Consider the following 16,162-nt stretch of genomic DNA (forward strand, 5'->3'; position numbering starts at 1 on the left):
TGCACACCAGGTAAACAGATAACCACTGAATATACATCAAATATCAATATTTTGATATTTTGAGGTCATTGACCTGTCACAGTTCTCAGAGGCCGAAGGCAGGAATAGGAAAACGATTCAGTTGTAACACAAATGAATTTTTAGGACATCGTTATGTTTATTATCAACCAATTGCACCAAATATCAAAATTCTGATAATTTGAGGTCATTGACCTCGGAGGTCATTAGAGGTCAAAGGTAGAAACCTGTAAGGATCTATGGAACATGAAGACAATTCCACTGTAACAAGAATGAGTTTTTAGTACATCATTACCACATTTAACATTAACCAATGACGCAAAATAAAAAAATTTTTATCACATTTTGAGGTCATTGACCTCTGGAGGTCATCAGAGGTCAAAGGTAGAAACCTGTCAGGGTTCTATGGAGCATGAAGACAATTCCACTGTAACAAAAATGAGTTTTTAGCACATCATTACCGTATTTAACATTAATCAATGAAGCAAAATATCAATTCTTATCAAATTTTGAGGTCATTGACCTTTGGAGGTCATCAGAGGTCAATTCAGACTTACCTCCCGATCTTAACTTGAATCTTATAACATGTACTAACACTGGTGAAAGTTTCATGCTTTAGTCAAATTTTGCACAAATTTTCGGCTTATCTGCTATAATGTAAGGGGGCGCTGTGGCATAGTGGTCGCGGATAAGACTCCCGACTCCCGATCGGAGGACCCGAGTTCGATTCCCGCCCAGTGCTTATGTCCTTGGACAAGATGTTTTTTACTCACCGTGTCCTTCTCGACCAAGGCGTATAAATGGGTACCTGTCAACGCTAGCGTAATAATAATGGCAGGGCCCTCTGGTAGAGTACTGGCAACACTGAAGAGGCTATGGGTAAATAGGACCTTATCATTGTTATTATTATCATTTAACAATATCACTCATCGAAATGACAAAGAAACGACAATGACGATCGACTAGCTCAGTCGAGTCTTTAGGGTGCATCAGCATATCAAGGAGCAGACCGCATTTGTTTATTAATCAAACGGTTACAGAATGGACACCGACGACAGCAATATTTAATCAAACAGCATGTTTATTGCTCCATCAAAACAGAACGTATATCATAGAATACATCTTTGCTTTATTACAAGCAATTTGGTAGTGCTCTAAAGGAAATTGAAGCTTAGAGACCCGGTACAGCTCTAGTTCTCACACCTTAAAGGGAAAATCCAGTCCAAATATGGTTAGCTCACTCATTCGCATAAATTAGCAAAACTTCTAAATGTCATAACTTCCTTATTTATCATCCGATTTCAGTCAAATTTTTGAACGCGAAAGATTTTACTCTTTTTTATCAGAATAACTTATATTTGGACTGGATTTCCCCTTAAGAAGAACGATCGTCATCTTTACCTACGATGAATCTACATTAATTTGGTGAGGTGCCATACATTCCCCTCCATTTTGCCATTTTAATACGCGTCGGCAAGGATGTAAGCTCTCTTGGTGTAACACAGTTGACACTCTTTGGTTGGCGTCGCCTTTGGCTAAGTCATACATCTACTCTGTATTTGATAGTATTAATCATTTCTTGCACATTTTCACCAATGCACGAATGCACCAGACACTTGCGGTACTATACTTTTGCACTCGTGCTTTCTGTCTATGTATACATGTATTCGTATCGTATTCAATGTTCGTCAGCACTTCAGAGGTACCATTATAAAAGTTGGAAACAACGGTATTTACCATTTTAATTGCAGGCGTGTACATGTAGTTCTGAAATTAGCACGAGTGGGTGGCATGGCATACATGTATATATCAACTTTGCGATCTTGTGTCCCTTTCTCTCTATAGTGGTTGAAGGAGCAGACAGGGGATTGATAAGCGAGAAAAATCATTAAAAGAGCAAAAAATTCATCGACAGGGCATCTGGATACGCGCCCAAATTACTTTATTTACGCCTTCATTGGAATTACCGAATTTTGCTACCCTATTTTTCGAGCGAAAATCATGACAAATCAGAAGAGCGCCAAGCGGACGAATGATGCCGACCCCTCTATTAAATCTTAATGGTCTACATAATACAATATACAGTGTATACTGATCGTGATTGGTCATGATGTATTCACGTGACAAATGCATGCAGCGAGAATCATAAGCATTATATTGCGAGCAGTGCCACAACAAGCAAGCAAGCAAGCAAACAAACAAACAAACAAACAAACAAACAAACAAACAAACCTTACAAACGCTACCGACGGGGCTAGAATGAAATGACGTGTATTTATGTACACCATTCTATAAAATAATATCGCCTTGTCTATTGTTGTAATGTAACACGTGACAGTCCCTTGATAGTTTTCCCCCTCCAGACAATACAATATTTTCTTTCAGCGCTGAGCACTTCGGGAAGTAATCTCTATACGGGGAAATATAACCCCCTCGCGTTGCGATCGAAGTACTCGATAACACCTCTAAAAAGGCAATTATCCGTTTATCAATAATGCATGGTTTGCATGAATACATACTTGTCGGTGATTGGTCAAAATGCAATCACGTGACCGATGCAGCGATGATAGTTAGTTTTGTAATGCGAGCAGTGACGTCAAGTCAGGTTATAATTCCAGAATGTGAATGGCTACCGTCGGGCCTATGAAATGATACGTATCCATGTCGACCGTAACATAATACAAACTATGTAATGATATTGTCTTTTCTCTCGTTGCAATATTATGACACTTCACAGTCCCTGGGGAATCATACCCACGCCTCGTGACAATCATTTCCCTCAACCCAGTGCGCTTTTGGAAACTATATAGTCTCATGATTTGTTAGAATTCTAACATACTCGTCTTATTTGAGACCAAAGGCTAGGCAAAGGGTGGAAGCACGAGGACTTTGAGTTCCCCACAGGACCTTTACGAACTTGGTTTGTGATTCTTTTCTTTTTTTTAATTAAAGGTTACCATTGTTTTCTCCTCGATTTCTTTTCTGAACTATTACAGCAGCTAATCAGCAATTAACTAAGCTTATTGATCGATCAGCCTACACTATAGGTATGCAGATCTTATACACCTTAAAGGACAAGTTCACCTTCATAAACATAAGGATTGAGAGAATGTAGCAATATTAGTAGAACACATCATTGAAAGTTTGAGGAAAATCAGACAATCCGTTCAAAAGTTATGAATTTTTGAAGTTTTTGTGCAGCACTCGCTGGATGAGAAGACTACTGCAGTGTATGAATAACTTAGATGTCACATGCGTACAACAATATAAGGAAAATATTAAGAGAATTTCACAAAATTCTATCTTTTGAAAAAAGTACATATTCCTCTGAATCGTTACCGACAAATGTTATGGGTAATATTATTCCCCCTGCCTTAAGAAAGAGGCAAGTCAAGTGCTCTTTTATTATGCGAAAAAAGTGAAAATGTGTTGAATTTACTTTTACATTTTCTTTATACTGTTGTACGCATATGACTCACAAGCTGTAGTAGTCTCCTCATCCAGCGGTTCCAACACAGAAAATTAAAAAATTCATAACTTTTGCATCGATTGTCCAATTTTCCTCAAACTTTCACTGATGTGTTCTACTAATATTGTTGCATTTTCTCAATCCTTATGTTTATGAAGGTGAACTTGTCCTTTAAGACAAAGCATCAATAAAGGCTCAACGGAAAGAGGGAACAACACACGCGTGTCTTCCCAATGGATGCGAAAGAGTGATGATATAGTAAGAAGGAGACTATTACATTGTTTGCATCATGTGCTTTGTAAATAATGCCATTTCTTTTTTACGTATAATCGTTTAAACTTTGCCACATTTCGCTATAAAGGTTGCGCATTTACCACTTCCCTCGCCTTTATCGCCATTGTATAGGAACACGGTGTGGAATATAATCTGAAAACCACGAAGCCTGCCCAGTGCCAAGAGGCTATATAGCTATGATTTTAGGCATTATATGTATAACTCTCTATCTCTTTGTTCACGATGTCCACTGTCATTTGCTAACAGCTGTCTGATGGCATATTGAAAAGGACTAGACAATGGGGGGGGGGGGGTTGAAAACTCACCATCATAAATAAACACGCCATAAAGAACTCGATACCTATAAATATAATCCATTCTTTGGCATGATTATACTTTCTCCTCTTACTATAGCCTACATCACTCGCAATATACCATGCTTTTTGCAGTATTCCATCAATGTATGCTAACCCTCCTTTTATACTTCAGCCTTATAAGTTTACCTAATCAAAGAAAGAGAATATGGACATGGCGACTTTAGTAATCTCAACAAAATACACGCGGACATGCTTTCCTGTAAGTTTACTTGGCATATAGAAAAAGAACAACTTTAGTGAATAGTTTCAGTGGCAAAATTTGTGTTGGTCTTCCGAGTGCAGCTGATGTTACTTTTTTGCTAAATTTATATTTATATAATTATAATGATAATAATAACAATAATAATAACAATGATAATAATATTCAGTACTTCTACTACTATTACTACTACTACTACATGTACTACTAATAATAAATCATTGTTGGTCTTCTGAGTGGAGCTGACGTACTTTTTGTTAAATTGATATTTGTTTATTTGCTTGTATTTTAGTAAATGTTATAGAAAATACGTCATAATATACCATAGGTTTCATTTTATAGAAGTTGTTTACAGGCGGAATGACAATAATGATAATAATAATAATAAAAAATCATTGTTAGTCCTCTGAGTGGAGCTGACGTTACTTTTTTGTTAAATTGATATTTGTTTATTTGCTTGTATTTTAGCAAATGACATAGAAAATATGTCATAATATATATTATCATAGGTTTCATTTAGGAAGTCGTTTACAAACTGTGTGAGTCCATATTCAGTGTATGCTTGAACATTCTAAGCCAGCTCAATTATAGGGCCCATATGGACCAGTACATAAACGTATATGGTTAATGCCTCCGGGCCAATTATCGCGACAGGATATACATGCACTTGGATCGACGGTTTCACGTGTTACGTGTTACGTAATCTTTATTCATTTAACTGCTTGCAGCTTTGGACAGGACCAGTCAAAGGTAATTCCTAAAGCTCTCGGGTTTTACTGGAATATTGACTTTTCAAATATTTAGTTAACAAAAATAGTTTTACTTTGCTGGGGCACTGCACGTGCTTCCCCTCCTTTTTTCCCCCGTTTAAATCAATAATAGTGATGTACAAGTGGGGGTCCCGTAATCTCCTTAAACGTACATTTTCCGTTGTAAGGGATTACGTAATTTGTGATAAGTGCAACAAACCATGTAGACAATAAAGTTCAAAATTACTCGCTCAAGGAAAACAATAGCCACAGCAACACTGACAAAATCTAAAAAGTGGCAAAAGTCGTACACAACCAGGTTTAAGTGAATGTTGTATCGAATGAGGCAATACTTTCTGTTTTAAAAACCATAATTTCTATGATCCATAAGAGTGAATAATACATTTTCTGTCACACAGACTGAAAGATCATAAATAAGATAGATTTCAAAATATAAGATTTCAAAAAGCGAAAAACAAGATTTTTCATTTTCAGATTTCTATTGGCCCCATTCATATCATTCATGGGTATACCAAACGTGGATTTGACACAATTGTGCTTTAATACTAATCGGTCTTTGCAGTTGATAATTTGGTCAAAACTAGGACGGCTTTCAGCAGAGGATAGTACATCTATAAAGTACAATTGTAGTATACATGTAGTATATCATGTAATGATTACCTAAATGCATAAAACAAACAGACTTGATACAAATTTAAATCCATGTTAAAAACTTATTAATGTTTATTGAGTCTTATGTCTTATGTCTAACCATCTGTGAAGCTCTACTTTCTTCTTCCTTTTCTATTTTTTCCCGTAGCGCTTAGAGACATTGCATGTGATAATGCGTTATATAAATATTGTGAATAATTATTATAATATAATATAATACTTCCAAGGCAATAACGTTATTTGAAATTTTGACATCTTGAGGTTTGCTATGCATTATTTTGTCTCTCTCATGATGTCCTTCATCTTGGCAAGCTTGAGGTTATAGTAAGCATGAGAAAAACACTGTTTAAATGTCTTTTCATTCAACAACGCAAGTTTCCACAATCCATTATAAGTATGCCTGTATACAGTCAGGCTACAGCTGAATATTTCATCATCATAGACCTAAAAATGATAAATATCTGACTAATCAAATTGTCCATTATGAGATGGAGATTCACATATTCTGCCTTAAAATTTTGATACACTGTAAATGAACAATGAAAACGAACATTTGCTCTCTAAAACGAGAGTTAAGGTGATGGAATAGTTGTGGTTGAGGTGGGGCTTCAGGTTTCCAACTTTTTGTGAGATGACGAGAAACCTCTTACGGGCAGGAGAGAGCATCTATACTGTAAGAGAAATTCAAAGTTTATTTGATGAAAATCAGTTTTGAAATGACTGAGGTATAAAAAAAATAAAGAGGTCCTAATCAAGCTGGGATCCACCTTTTACTAGGACCACTTTGTTTGTTTGTTTGTTTGGTCTTTTGTTATTTTCTATATCTCAGCCATTCCAAAACAGATCAAAGAAGCTTTGGTAGAATTGCTCTTAAAATTGTAGGCTTTTGAATATTTCATAAGTGGTTATCAATTATCTAGCCAAAAAAATATCTGAATCGACACCCCATCTCAACCAACTATACTATACCTTTACCGATAGATCGAGCCGTTCTCCGGTATCCATTCCCGAGAACGGACGTTTCTTCACGCAGCAAGCATATAAAAACAATAATAATCCCAACAGTGAGAGATAAACAAAGGTGCTGTTTATGAAATCAGTGGTACTATGATTATTACCATGAAGCTCGTAGAAATAAAAAAAAAGTGTAAACTAATCCCGCGCAGATCTAGTGTTAAAATAAGCTAGCACTGAGATAGTCAGCGAACTACCGACAACACACAGGGCTCCGATGACAGTGAGATAATTTGGTATCACGTGCAAAATCGCGATGTCGATGACGAAGATGATGAAGACATCGGTGGCACGAATGACGGCAACGGAGGCAGCGTTCACGGTCTGCAAGGCGAGGACCAGCGTCATCATTTCTAGGTAACCCATGGCCATGAAGGCAAGCAGGAGCAGACGATCGGATCCGCATCTTGGCAGCGTCCATTCGTCAAACGCCGTTGTCACGGCAACGCTGATCAGCCCGCTTATCGCGCCGTACACGAAGAGCACCGTCTGCGAATTCGTCTCCAGTCGGCCAAGAACACGAAGAGAAATGTAAACCACCGCCACGCTGATGGCATTGAGTATGGCGAACACTATCCCCACGGGTGAGTTCTTCGTGGTATCGTCGCTCGACCCGAAGATCTTGTCAAAGATGGCCGACGGCTGGACGACGAGTACGACACCGAAGACGGTGATGCATGAGCAGACGGCTCTGATAATAGAACAACGCTCCTTCAGACACATGCGCGCGAAGATGCCCGTGAAGAGAGGCGAGCTGTACATGATCGATTTGGCCGTCGAGATGTCGAGCAGATGGAGCGCCTGAAAGAAGCAGATCGTGGCGAAGTTGCCGGCGACAGAGCGAAGGACGAGAAACAGCCACGTTTTCCTCGACAGACTCCTGAAAGACAACCTCTGCCAGATGACTATGGGTGCGGAGAACACGGCCATAGCCAAGCTGTAGACGAAGACGAGTTGATTGACAGGTATGCCTCTAGCGAGGAGCTTGGACACCAGCGAGAGGAAGGACATCAGAAAAACGGATATCACGGCTAAAATTAAACCCCTGTTTCGAAGCAAAGTTGAGACAAAGCGCCTCTGAGATCGCTTATCAGCCATTCCCTGAGCTGTTCTCCGGGAATTCATCGCTCCATCATCCAGTGAATCGGCCGGATGATCATCGTTTGTACGGTTGAGAGGAGTCACCTCTCCTGGACTTTCCTTCTCCCATCCACGCGCGCTCGATGTCTGCGAGCCTCTCATCGCCATCTTCACCACCTCTCTACTTTCTAGGCAAACGCACGCACACAATACAGAGATAAAACGTAGAATATCACCATTCAGTTGTCGTCTTGGGCTTTGTCAAACACACGACTCGTGACAGCCTTTTGCACGCATGGTCATCGATGAGTAAACATCGCGATCCAGTCACTCGTCAAATTCACGAATACTAGAGTATACAGTCAACAAAATAGTGAGTGGCGTCCATTCCCCAAAATGCACACAGACTGCCGCCTGTAGATGTTTTGAGGGTATTGTGCCATGCCATTTGTTTACCCGCCCTCCATCACCCACGAATGTTCCACCGCAAACTTTCACACACGATCTTATAAGAAATGATGCACAGCAATGTGAAGAAATGATAGAAAAAAGCTTGTGTATATCCATTTATGGTTCTTTCGTACGTCGTAAAGATGCTCGTTCGTGTGAAGTCAAATTGCGCTAGCTAGCTGAAACTCTGACCTCTTGGAAAGAAGACGCCAGCGACAATGAATGCTACAACGTCGTCGCAGCCTACTGGAGCAAAGAGATTGTATAGAAGTGTGCGACATCGCCGTCCGTGTGCGCGAGTGATCCATCCGCTGCATGCAAATACACCAACCCCCTGATGTACCTCACTACACAAACACACACTGGGTATATAACAGTACACCTCTCCACACGCATCATTCACTGTACGCTCTCGTCATACACTGAAGACACACTGTACCCGCAATAGCTTGTCGCATACAAAATGTACAGTATCGGGCTCACACCTGTAAATAAAATGGAATGTCCCAGACCCCTTCACAAATTCGTACCAAAGATACCAAAATAAATGAAGAAAAAAATAGTTAAAATCAATGATGTAGTTTGGCAAAAAAAACAAACTTAATAACTGTATATTGAGTATGAATTCCTCTACAAACTGCATTTTGGTTGGAAGATGAAAGCTTTTCTGATGGAATTTGAGGGGACTATTATTTCATTGGGTACGTGTACAAGAACTCGTAGTCTGGCTTTGCGGACCCTTCGACAGAATTTGAGCCGAAGAACCCACCCTGCATGGAAATTTGATGGATGAAAGGGTATATCTCACTTATCCAGGTCAATGAAGCTGAAACACCTCATTTCTCCCAGCTATTTTACAGAATTGTTTGAATTTGAATTTTAACACACGTCTCTATGGGGGATTATTTACCCGTGTGAGCCCTATCATGTACAACGCACACACACGGACACACCGCAGGTATGGAAACTGAAGGCGAGCTGCGAGTGTGCAATGCCAATGTGATGAGCAGAAGAATGATGTTCTTGCCCTAGCATTTTTTTTTTATATTAAACATAATAACTTATTGCCTCTACTTGAGGCTCTACTCTTCTAAGATGTAGTGCCCCAATTCGCAAGTATAGTTCGTCATCATGGAATCATTTACATTTGTAAAAGCTCATGGAATCATTCTACATCAGAGCTCACGTAATATTTTGGGTTGCACGTATTCTGCCTATATGGATAATATAATAAGAGACAGATATTCTCACATTGGTTAATGGTACTCAATATTGTTCCTGGAAAAGATGAGAAAATACATTCCTGTATCGTGTGTATGGAGAAAGATACGTGCATAAGTCTTGATATGATATTATCTTCGACATAATTTATAGGCATGGGATTTGCAGGCAATGTGATAGAGCATAGAAAGGCGAGATTGAATAGAGCAGGCCAGGCATCGCCAGGGGCGGATCCAGGAATTCCGTAAAGGGGAGGCGCCTTTACAAAATCAAAGGGGGCACCACGTCCCCCTTTTTTCTTTTTATTTCTTTTGTTTTAGAAAAAAATAAAGAGGGGGCGCGCCCGGTGCGCCCCCTCTGGATCCGCTACTGCAGACCTACAGGTAGACGGAAACTAATTCATAAACTGTCATTCACTTGTTACCACATTAAAATCTAGTTATCTATTGGTCTACAAGGAGTTAAACATGATAACTGTGCTCCAATTTAACATAATACTGTAGTCGATTTTATGGCACATAATTTGACCACAAATCATTCCCGCTTCGCGTCTTTAAAAATACTGAATTGTACTGATTCACCAACCCGATATCTTGTCTCTGTATCTGTAGATAGCTACGTATGTGGGGTGTACGGAGTGATGGACAGATTTCTAGTCATAGGGAAGGGGGGGGGGGGGTTGAATGGGTGCCAGAGGTTGTGCTCCTGGTTGGGGTCAAGGGTTAAAGCCAAGGCAACACTCCTTCGATGGGAAGAATCGGGCGGAATCCGTGGGAAATCAAGGCCTTTTTGTGTTTGTAGAAATATTTTCCACTTTTTTGTAGTTTTTTTTTTCTTCAGTTCTATACAGCCCTTGCGCAGACACGCTGGAAAGTTCTGTAGCGTACACCATCACACCATAATGAACACGATTTATACATAAAATAATGTCAACGTACCCTTACTTCGGTGATTTATAGTGCTCACACCCATAAATATTTCCCCATAGGGATGTGTGTTAAAAATCAAATTTCAAAAAATTTTGTAAAATAGCTGGGAGAAATGAGGTGTTTCAGCTTCACTAACCTGGATAAGTTAGATATACCCTTTCATCCATCAAATTTTCAGGGTGGATTATTCAGTTCAAATTCTGTCCAGGGGGCCGCAAAGCCAGCTAGACTACGAGTTCTTGTCACTCAAAAAATCACCCATTTTCCGTACACGTACCCAATGAAATATAGTCCCCTCAAATTCCATCAGAAAAGCTTTCATCTTCCAACCAAAATGTGATTTGTAGAGGAATTCATACTCAATATCTACAGCTATTCAGTTTTTTGCCAAACTACATCATTGATTTTTGATTAATTTTTTTCTTCTTTTATCTTGGTATCTTTGGTACGAATTTGTGAAGGGGTCTGGGACATTCCATTGTATTTACGGGTGTGATCGAGCCCTATACCGGTACAGCAATCGCCAGCAACGTTAGGCTCGTGCTCCAGAACACAGTGATGAATACTTTGACAAATGGCAAGGGTCAGACGTGTAAATATTGCATTCGTCTGAATAGAAAGTTGGATTTGCTGGTACACAAACCCAATAGTGTCTGTTCCAGACTCTGAAGTGAGAACGTGCAAATATGGCGGAGATATCAAGATCAAGACCAGTCGGTTACGTAAAAAAGAAAGAAATAAAAGCTATACGAACTTCCCTTAGCTTATTTTGATTACATTAATAAATGTTTTCATAGCACTTTATTTTCATACTTATATTCACATATTATACAAGTTTAACGGCAGGAAGAAAATGGAGATGAGATAAGAAAGAATAATGAATTGATAGAGAAAGATAAATAAGGTTCAGGTTCCCATTCGCGAAAGCTTCATGCCGGGAAAGTTACACTGTATCTATGTATTTGAAGGAGCATTTATAAACAAGAACAACAACAACAACAACAACAACAACAACGAATACAACAAAATTAATAAACAACAAAAAAGTTAATTCAGATTTGCTGTAGGCTTTTTTTTTTTTTTCGTTGAACTGGAAAATAGGAACCCAATCTTAAGTTCCATGATCAACAAATCATTTGAAACATGGAGATGGTTGAAATAAAATTGCCAATCGATTTATTAAAGATATGTTGAGTGTCATGGCAGTATCAGAATTTAAAGGGACTGTACAGTACTTGTTGAGGGGAAGATTCAGGTTTATAACATTCCTAATTGAGATAATGAGAAACCTCTTATGAAATATGAAAGAGCATGTAATTCTAAGAATGATTCAACATCTATTTAATAAAAATTTGTTTTCAAATGGCTGAGATATCAAAAAAAAAGTGATAATGATAAAGGCGACAGGCCACGCCTGTTATCAGGATCTCTTTATTTCACCTTGTTTTGGGATATCTCAGCCATTCCAGAACCGATTTTCGCCAAATAAACTTTTGATACCTCTTAGAATTGCATGCTCTTTGACATCTCATAGAGTGGTTTCTGAATATCTCGCAAAATGTTAAATGCTAAATCCTCACCTCGACCAGAACTGTACACACCCTTTAAAGGTTAAGGGACCTGACTATAGCGTAATGTAAAATATCACTTGTTGTTGGGTAGATTCGTAGCTTCTATTCGCTCTCTTCTCTCCTTTATATATCTCCTCTGCCCCCTCCCCCTTCCCGGCTTTCTTTATTACTAGACATATCCTGAAGACAACCTGACGGACATTCTGGCTCATGTCGTGTGAGACTGCTCTCCATTTCGCGCCAACGATGATTAAAGGGAAGTTTCCTCAAATATACAGAAAAATAGGAATAATAAAAAGAATCCGGCAAGATTTTTCCCCTATATCATAATGAAAAGTCACTAGCAACTAACTTACCTCTTTGAGAAAGCTGAGGAAAATAGTACCCCTAACATTATGTCAATAGCAAGTCAAAGGAATGTGTACTAAAATCAAAGGAAATATTGTGGAATCCTCTTATATTTTATTTAGATCGCTGCACGTCAAGGACTTGTCGTCACATAACCGTTGTAGTCTTCTCATCCAGCGATGGTGGCTAAAACTCTTAAGAAACGCCTGGCTTTTGAACGGATTGTCCGAATTTCGTCAAACTGTATACGGATGTGCTATTCTGACATTGCTATATTCACTCAAAGTATTTTGGGGAACCTTCCCCTTTAATTACTGTTAAGAAAGGAGTTGCAGCGTATAACAAGCTTCACCTCTATTCCTTCCTCCCCTTTACTTCACTTTATAATAAATCTCAACCATGCGCACATTATGATGATTTATTGATCATTAATATTTTACCCCGTTTTCCTCTTTCCCCTCATGTTGGATCACAATCCTTTGTCTGCCGTTACACTGAACAGCACATTATGATTGTCATGATAGATCGAGACTTCCCATCTTCAGAATACAATGTCAGTTTTAAAGGGATCGTACAGTTTTGGTTGAGACCTAATTTCAGGTTTCTAACATTTTTTGGTGAGAAAATGAGAAACCTCTTATGAAATATGAAAGAGCATGTAATTCTATGAGGAATTCAACGTTTATTTGATGAAAATTGGTTTTGAAATGGCTGAGATATCCAAAAAAAGAGCGATTTTAACAAAGTGTGGGACCCACACTTTATTATGATCGCTTTGTTTTCTTAGTTTTTTTGGATGTTTCAGTCATTCCAAACCCGATTTTCATCAAATAAACTTTGAATTCCTCTTAAAATGGTAGGCTCTGTACTATAAAATAAGTGTTTTCTTGGTATCTCGCAAAAAGTTAAAAGCACAATTCTCATCTCCACCAATACTGTACTATCCCTTTAAAGGACCCATAATGTGAAGGAGCCATCTGCGTGTAAAGACCACTTATGCGTTTACACTTCATGGCACGAGTTCACTTCAAAGGGTTATAAGCTCAAGTCGTAAAGCCAGGGCTTGTTATTCATTTTGCAGGGCCACCTTCTCCACGTCATAGAACATTGGCTGTAATAATTTGCAAGCACCCTGTGAAAAAAAGAAAGATATAAAGATGTGGACATATTTATATTATCTGTGTGTACTCACAATGAAACTCACAAAGGTGACCAAATTTGTTTGACTAAATTGTTTTGATAAGCCTAATTGATGCCTGCCTTCAGTTAAATCATGAACAGTGGATCCCTTTTAGTGCATAACGTAGATGTACTATAGATGTATTCTGTTTCTTGCATATTTCTTTATCTTTCGCCATTAATACGTTGTAGCAAATCTTAAAATCGTTTCATGTATATTACCTGTATGCATTCTGCTTTTCAGGAAGTTCTTCATAATCATAACACTTTATAGGCACTTTATACACTTTACATAAGTCCTATGTGTACTTATGTATTTGTTTCGTTTTATTTTATCACTTTGTGCTATATCTGTCTCTTCAAGTCTATGGACTGTGAAATTTTAATGAACAGTGGAATGTGGTATAATGAATTAAGAAAAACTATTCAAGATAATGCACATAGGCTCCGCATCCATATTCGGTTGTCCTATTTCGTCCTGTTGTCTCTATCTGAATTGTTGTGAAATGTCGACACTATGTTATGGCTTACGTCATAGGTAGAACAAAATAGAATAAGTTTCATCAAAACCGGACCTAACAACAACAAAAGAAGCTGACCACTGAAAGGGATGTTAAAGTTTCACGAACTTTCGCAAAACAGTGATGTTAGGGTCAGCCTCATGTGCATTGGGAGGAGAAGATTACGTCATCAATCGATAATGACAGTTATCTATTATGCTGGCGCCGATAATGGTAAGCACGTTATAAAAACAAGTCATGCTGATATCATGAAAGCTTGTACAATGAGAAAAGAAAACAACGAAGAAAAGTCACGAACATTTCCTGCATTTTGAAACTGTATCGCTTTATCGACCTTTATCAGGAAAAAGGAAAAGATTGCAAGTTTCCTTTCATTCATCTGTCTAAGGGCATACGACACTTTCTGAGAGACCGAGATAGAGAAAAATAGAGCATCCGAGTTTTCAAGGTTTTCCAGAGCAGGCAGATTTCTTTGAGTGTTGCCTGACTGGGGCCAAAAATCACTATTTCACTCTTCTTCGCCAGGTCTACCTTACAAGTTCATTATGAGCACGCATCCAATGCTTGCGCAGTCCAATCATTTCAAGAGTTAGTGTTCAACACTCAAGCGAATCAGAAGGATCATCTTTGGATTATCCACTTTTGCCACTCTCCACTTTGCTTGATTTAGACTCTTCCGGAAGAAAATTTACACTCTTGATCTTTGATCTCTGAGCTTAAACTTCGAGACGTTTTGGAAATTTATCCCACAGCATACCCTGCATGCCAGTTTGTATATGCCTTCATGTGGTATATTGAAACCTGAACAGTGAGTATATTTTCGGGTGGAAAAATGTCATACTCCTACAAAACATCGGGTCTGCGGACATCTAGATGTGAAAGTCTTGCTTTCTTCATTTACAGACAGAGGGGGACGGGGTATGCGATTATCAACGTCCTCTTGAATTCTGTTAATGGGATCATGATTAAATTAGTTGCTAGTTATGGGAGTGTCACGGCTACCCAGCTGGTCTTTTTTCGCTTCGCTGCATTCGCTCTCTTCGCTGCTCCGTGTCTCTTTTTCCATCGAGTGTCCTTCCGTCTGTCCCGGCAGACCTGGGCCGTTATTGTCTTCCGTTCCCTCTTGGGCCTAGTTGCCACCTATTTCATCTTCTACGCATTCCAGTGGCTCGAGGTCTCCACGGCGAAGTCCCTATTACACAGCTCACCCCTCTTCACCGGCGTTTTCGCTTGCCTCTGTCTCCAGGAGCGATGTACAAGGTTCGTCGCCATCCTGTCTTGCATCACCGTTGTCGGCGTCGTACTCGTGACGCAGCCGAGCGCAATCTTCGGCAACGCTCTCTTGGGAGCCGATGACAGAGGCATCTCCATCGCAGGATCGCTGATGGCGCTGTCGGCAGCGGCGCTGATGGCTATGTGCATGGTTCTGCAGCGAGTGCTTGGGAAGGATAGCATCCACTCGCAACTGGTGTTGTTCATCATGGGCTCCGTTGGAGGGATCGGAAACGCCGTGATGACAACCCTTCTCGGAGGTTGGTCCATCCCAAAATGTGGGGCCGTACGTCTCTTCATTCTCGTTGTTGTCTTCACGGGGTATTTCTCGATGGTCTTCTTTATCCTCGCCCTCCAGACGGAGAATGCCGCATATGTCTCCGTTCTCCTCTCAGCTGACGTCTTCTTTACCTTCTTTCTGGAGCTCGCCGTCTCTACGGTCGAAGTGAATTGGATGACCATCTTAGGCGCCCTTTGCATTGTGGGTAGTTCAATTGCCATTACGATGACGTCATACTTCGGCAAGAAAACGAATCAAGACAATACCAATATAGAAAGCAGAACGACGTAACATTAGACGGGAATTTCCCTTATTATGGAAATGCTTTGCTTTCTAACAATAATCTGACTGTAAATGATTGCTCCTCCCTGATGACACACCTATACTATCAATTTACGAGTCAAGCAATCTCCATTCGAACACATAATCGCTTAGAACGGTCGATAACTGAAAAGTGATAAAAGCATAAGCTGTATAATCTATCTGAAGATTAATGTCAAAGTTGTCATGAACGTTCCTGTCAGTTATAGACGTTATGTT

At 39.4% G+C, this 16,162-nt stretch overlaps 2 protein-coding genes across 2 annotated transcripts; one reads left to right on the forward strand and one right to left on the reverse strand.

Annotated features, from left to right (window-relative positions):
- Positions 1-6,886: 6,886 nt before the first annotated feature.
- LOC139740412 (solute carrier family 35 member G1-like) lies at positions 6,887-8,531 on the reverse strand. Its single transcript, XM_071651004.1, has one exon. It carries the CDS (start codon positions 8,017-8,019, stop codon positions 6,910-6,912), a length of 1,110 nt encoding a protein of 369 aa, XP_071507105.1. The 5' UTR covers positions 8,020-8,531; the 3' UTR covers positions 6,887-6,909.
- Positions 8,532-15,031: 6,500 nt separating this feature from the next.
- Positions 15,032-15,913, forward strand: LOC139740400 (solute carrier family 35 member G1-like). Its single transcript, XM_071650993.1, has one exon. The coding sequence runs from the start codon at positions 15,032-15,034 to the stop codon at positions 15,911-15,913; it is 882 nt and encodes a 293-aa protein (XP_071507094.1).
- Positions 15,914-16,162: the final 249 nt, after the last annotated feature.

The sequence above is a fragment of the Diadema antillarum genome, unplaced genomic scaffold (assembly GCF_040938485.1).
Source record: "Diadema antillarum isolate AM-2024a unplaced genomic scaffold, OU_Dant_1.0 seq00000853_RagTag, whole genome shotgun sequence".
NCBI classification, from domain to species: Eukaryota; Metazoa; Echinodermata; class Echinoidea; order Diadematoida; family Diadematidae; genus Diadema; species Diadema antillarum.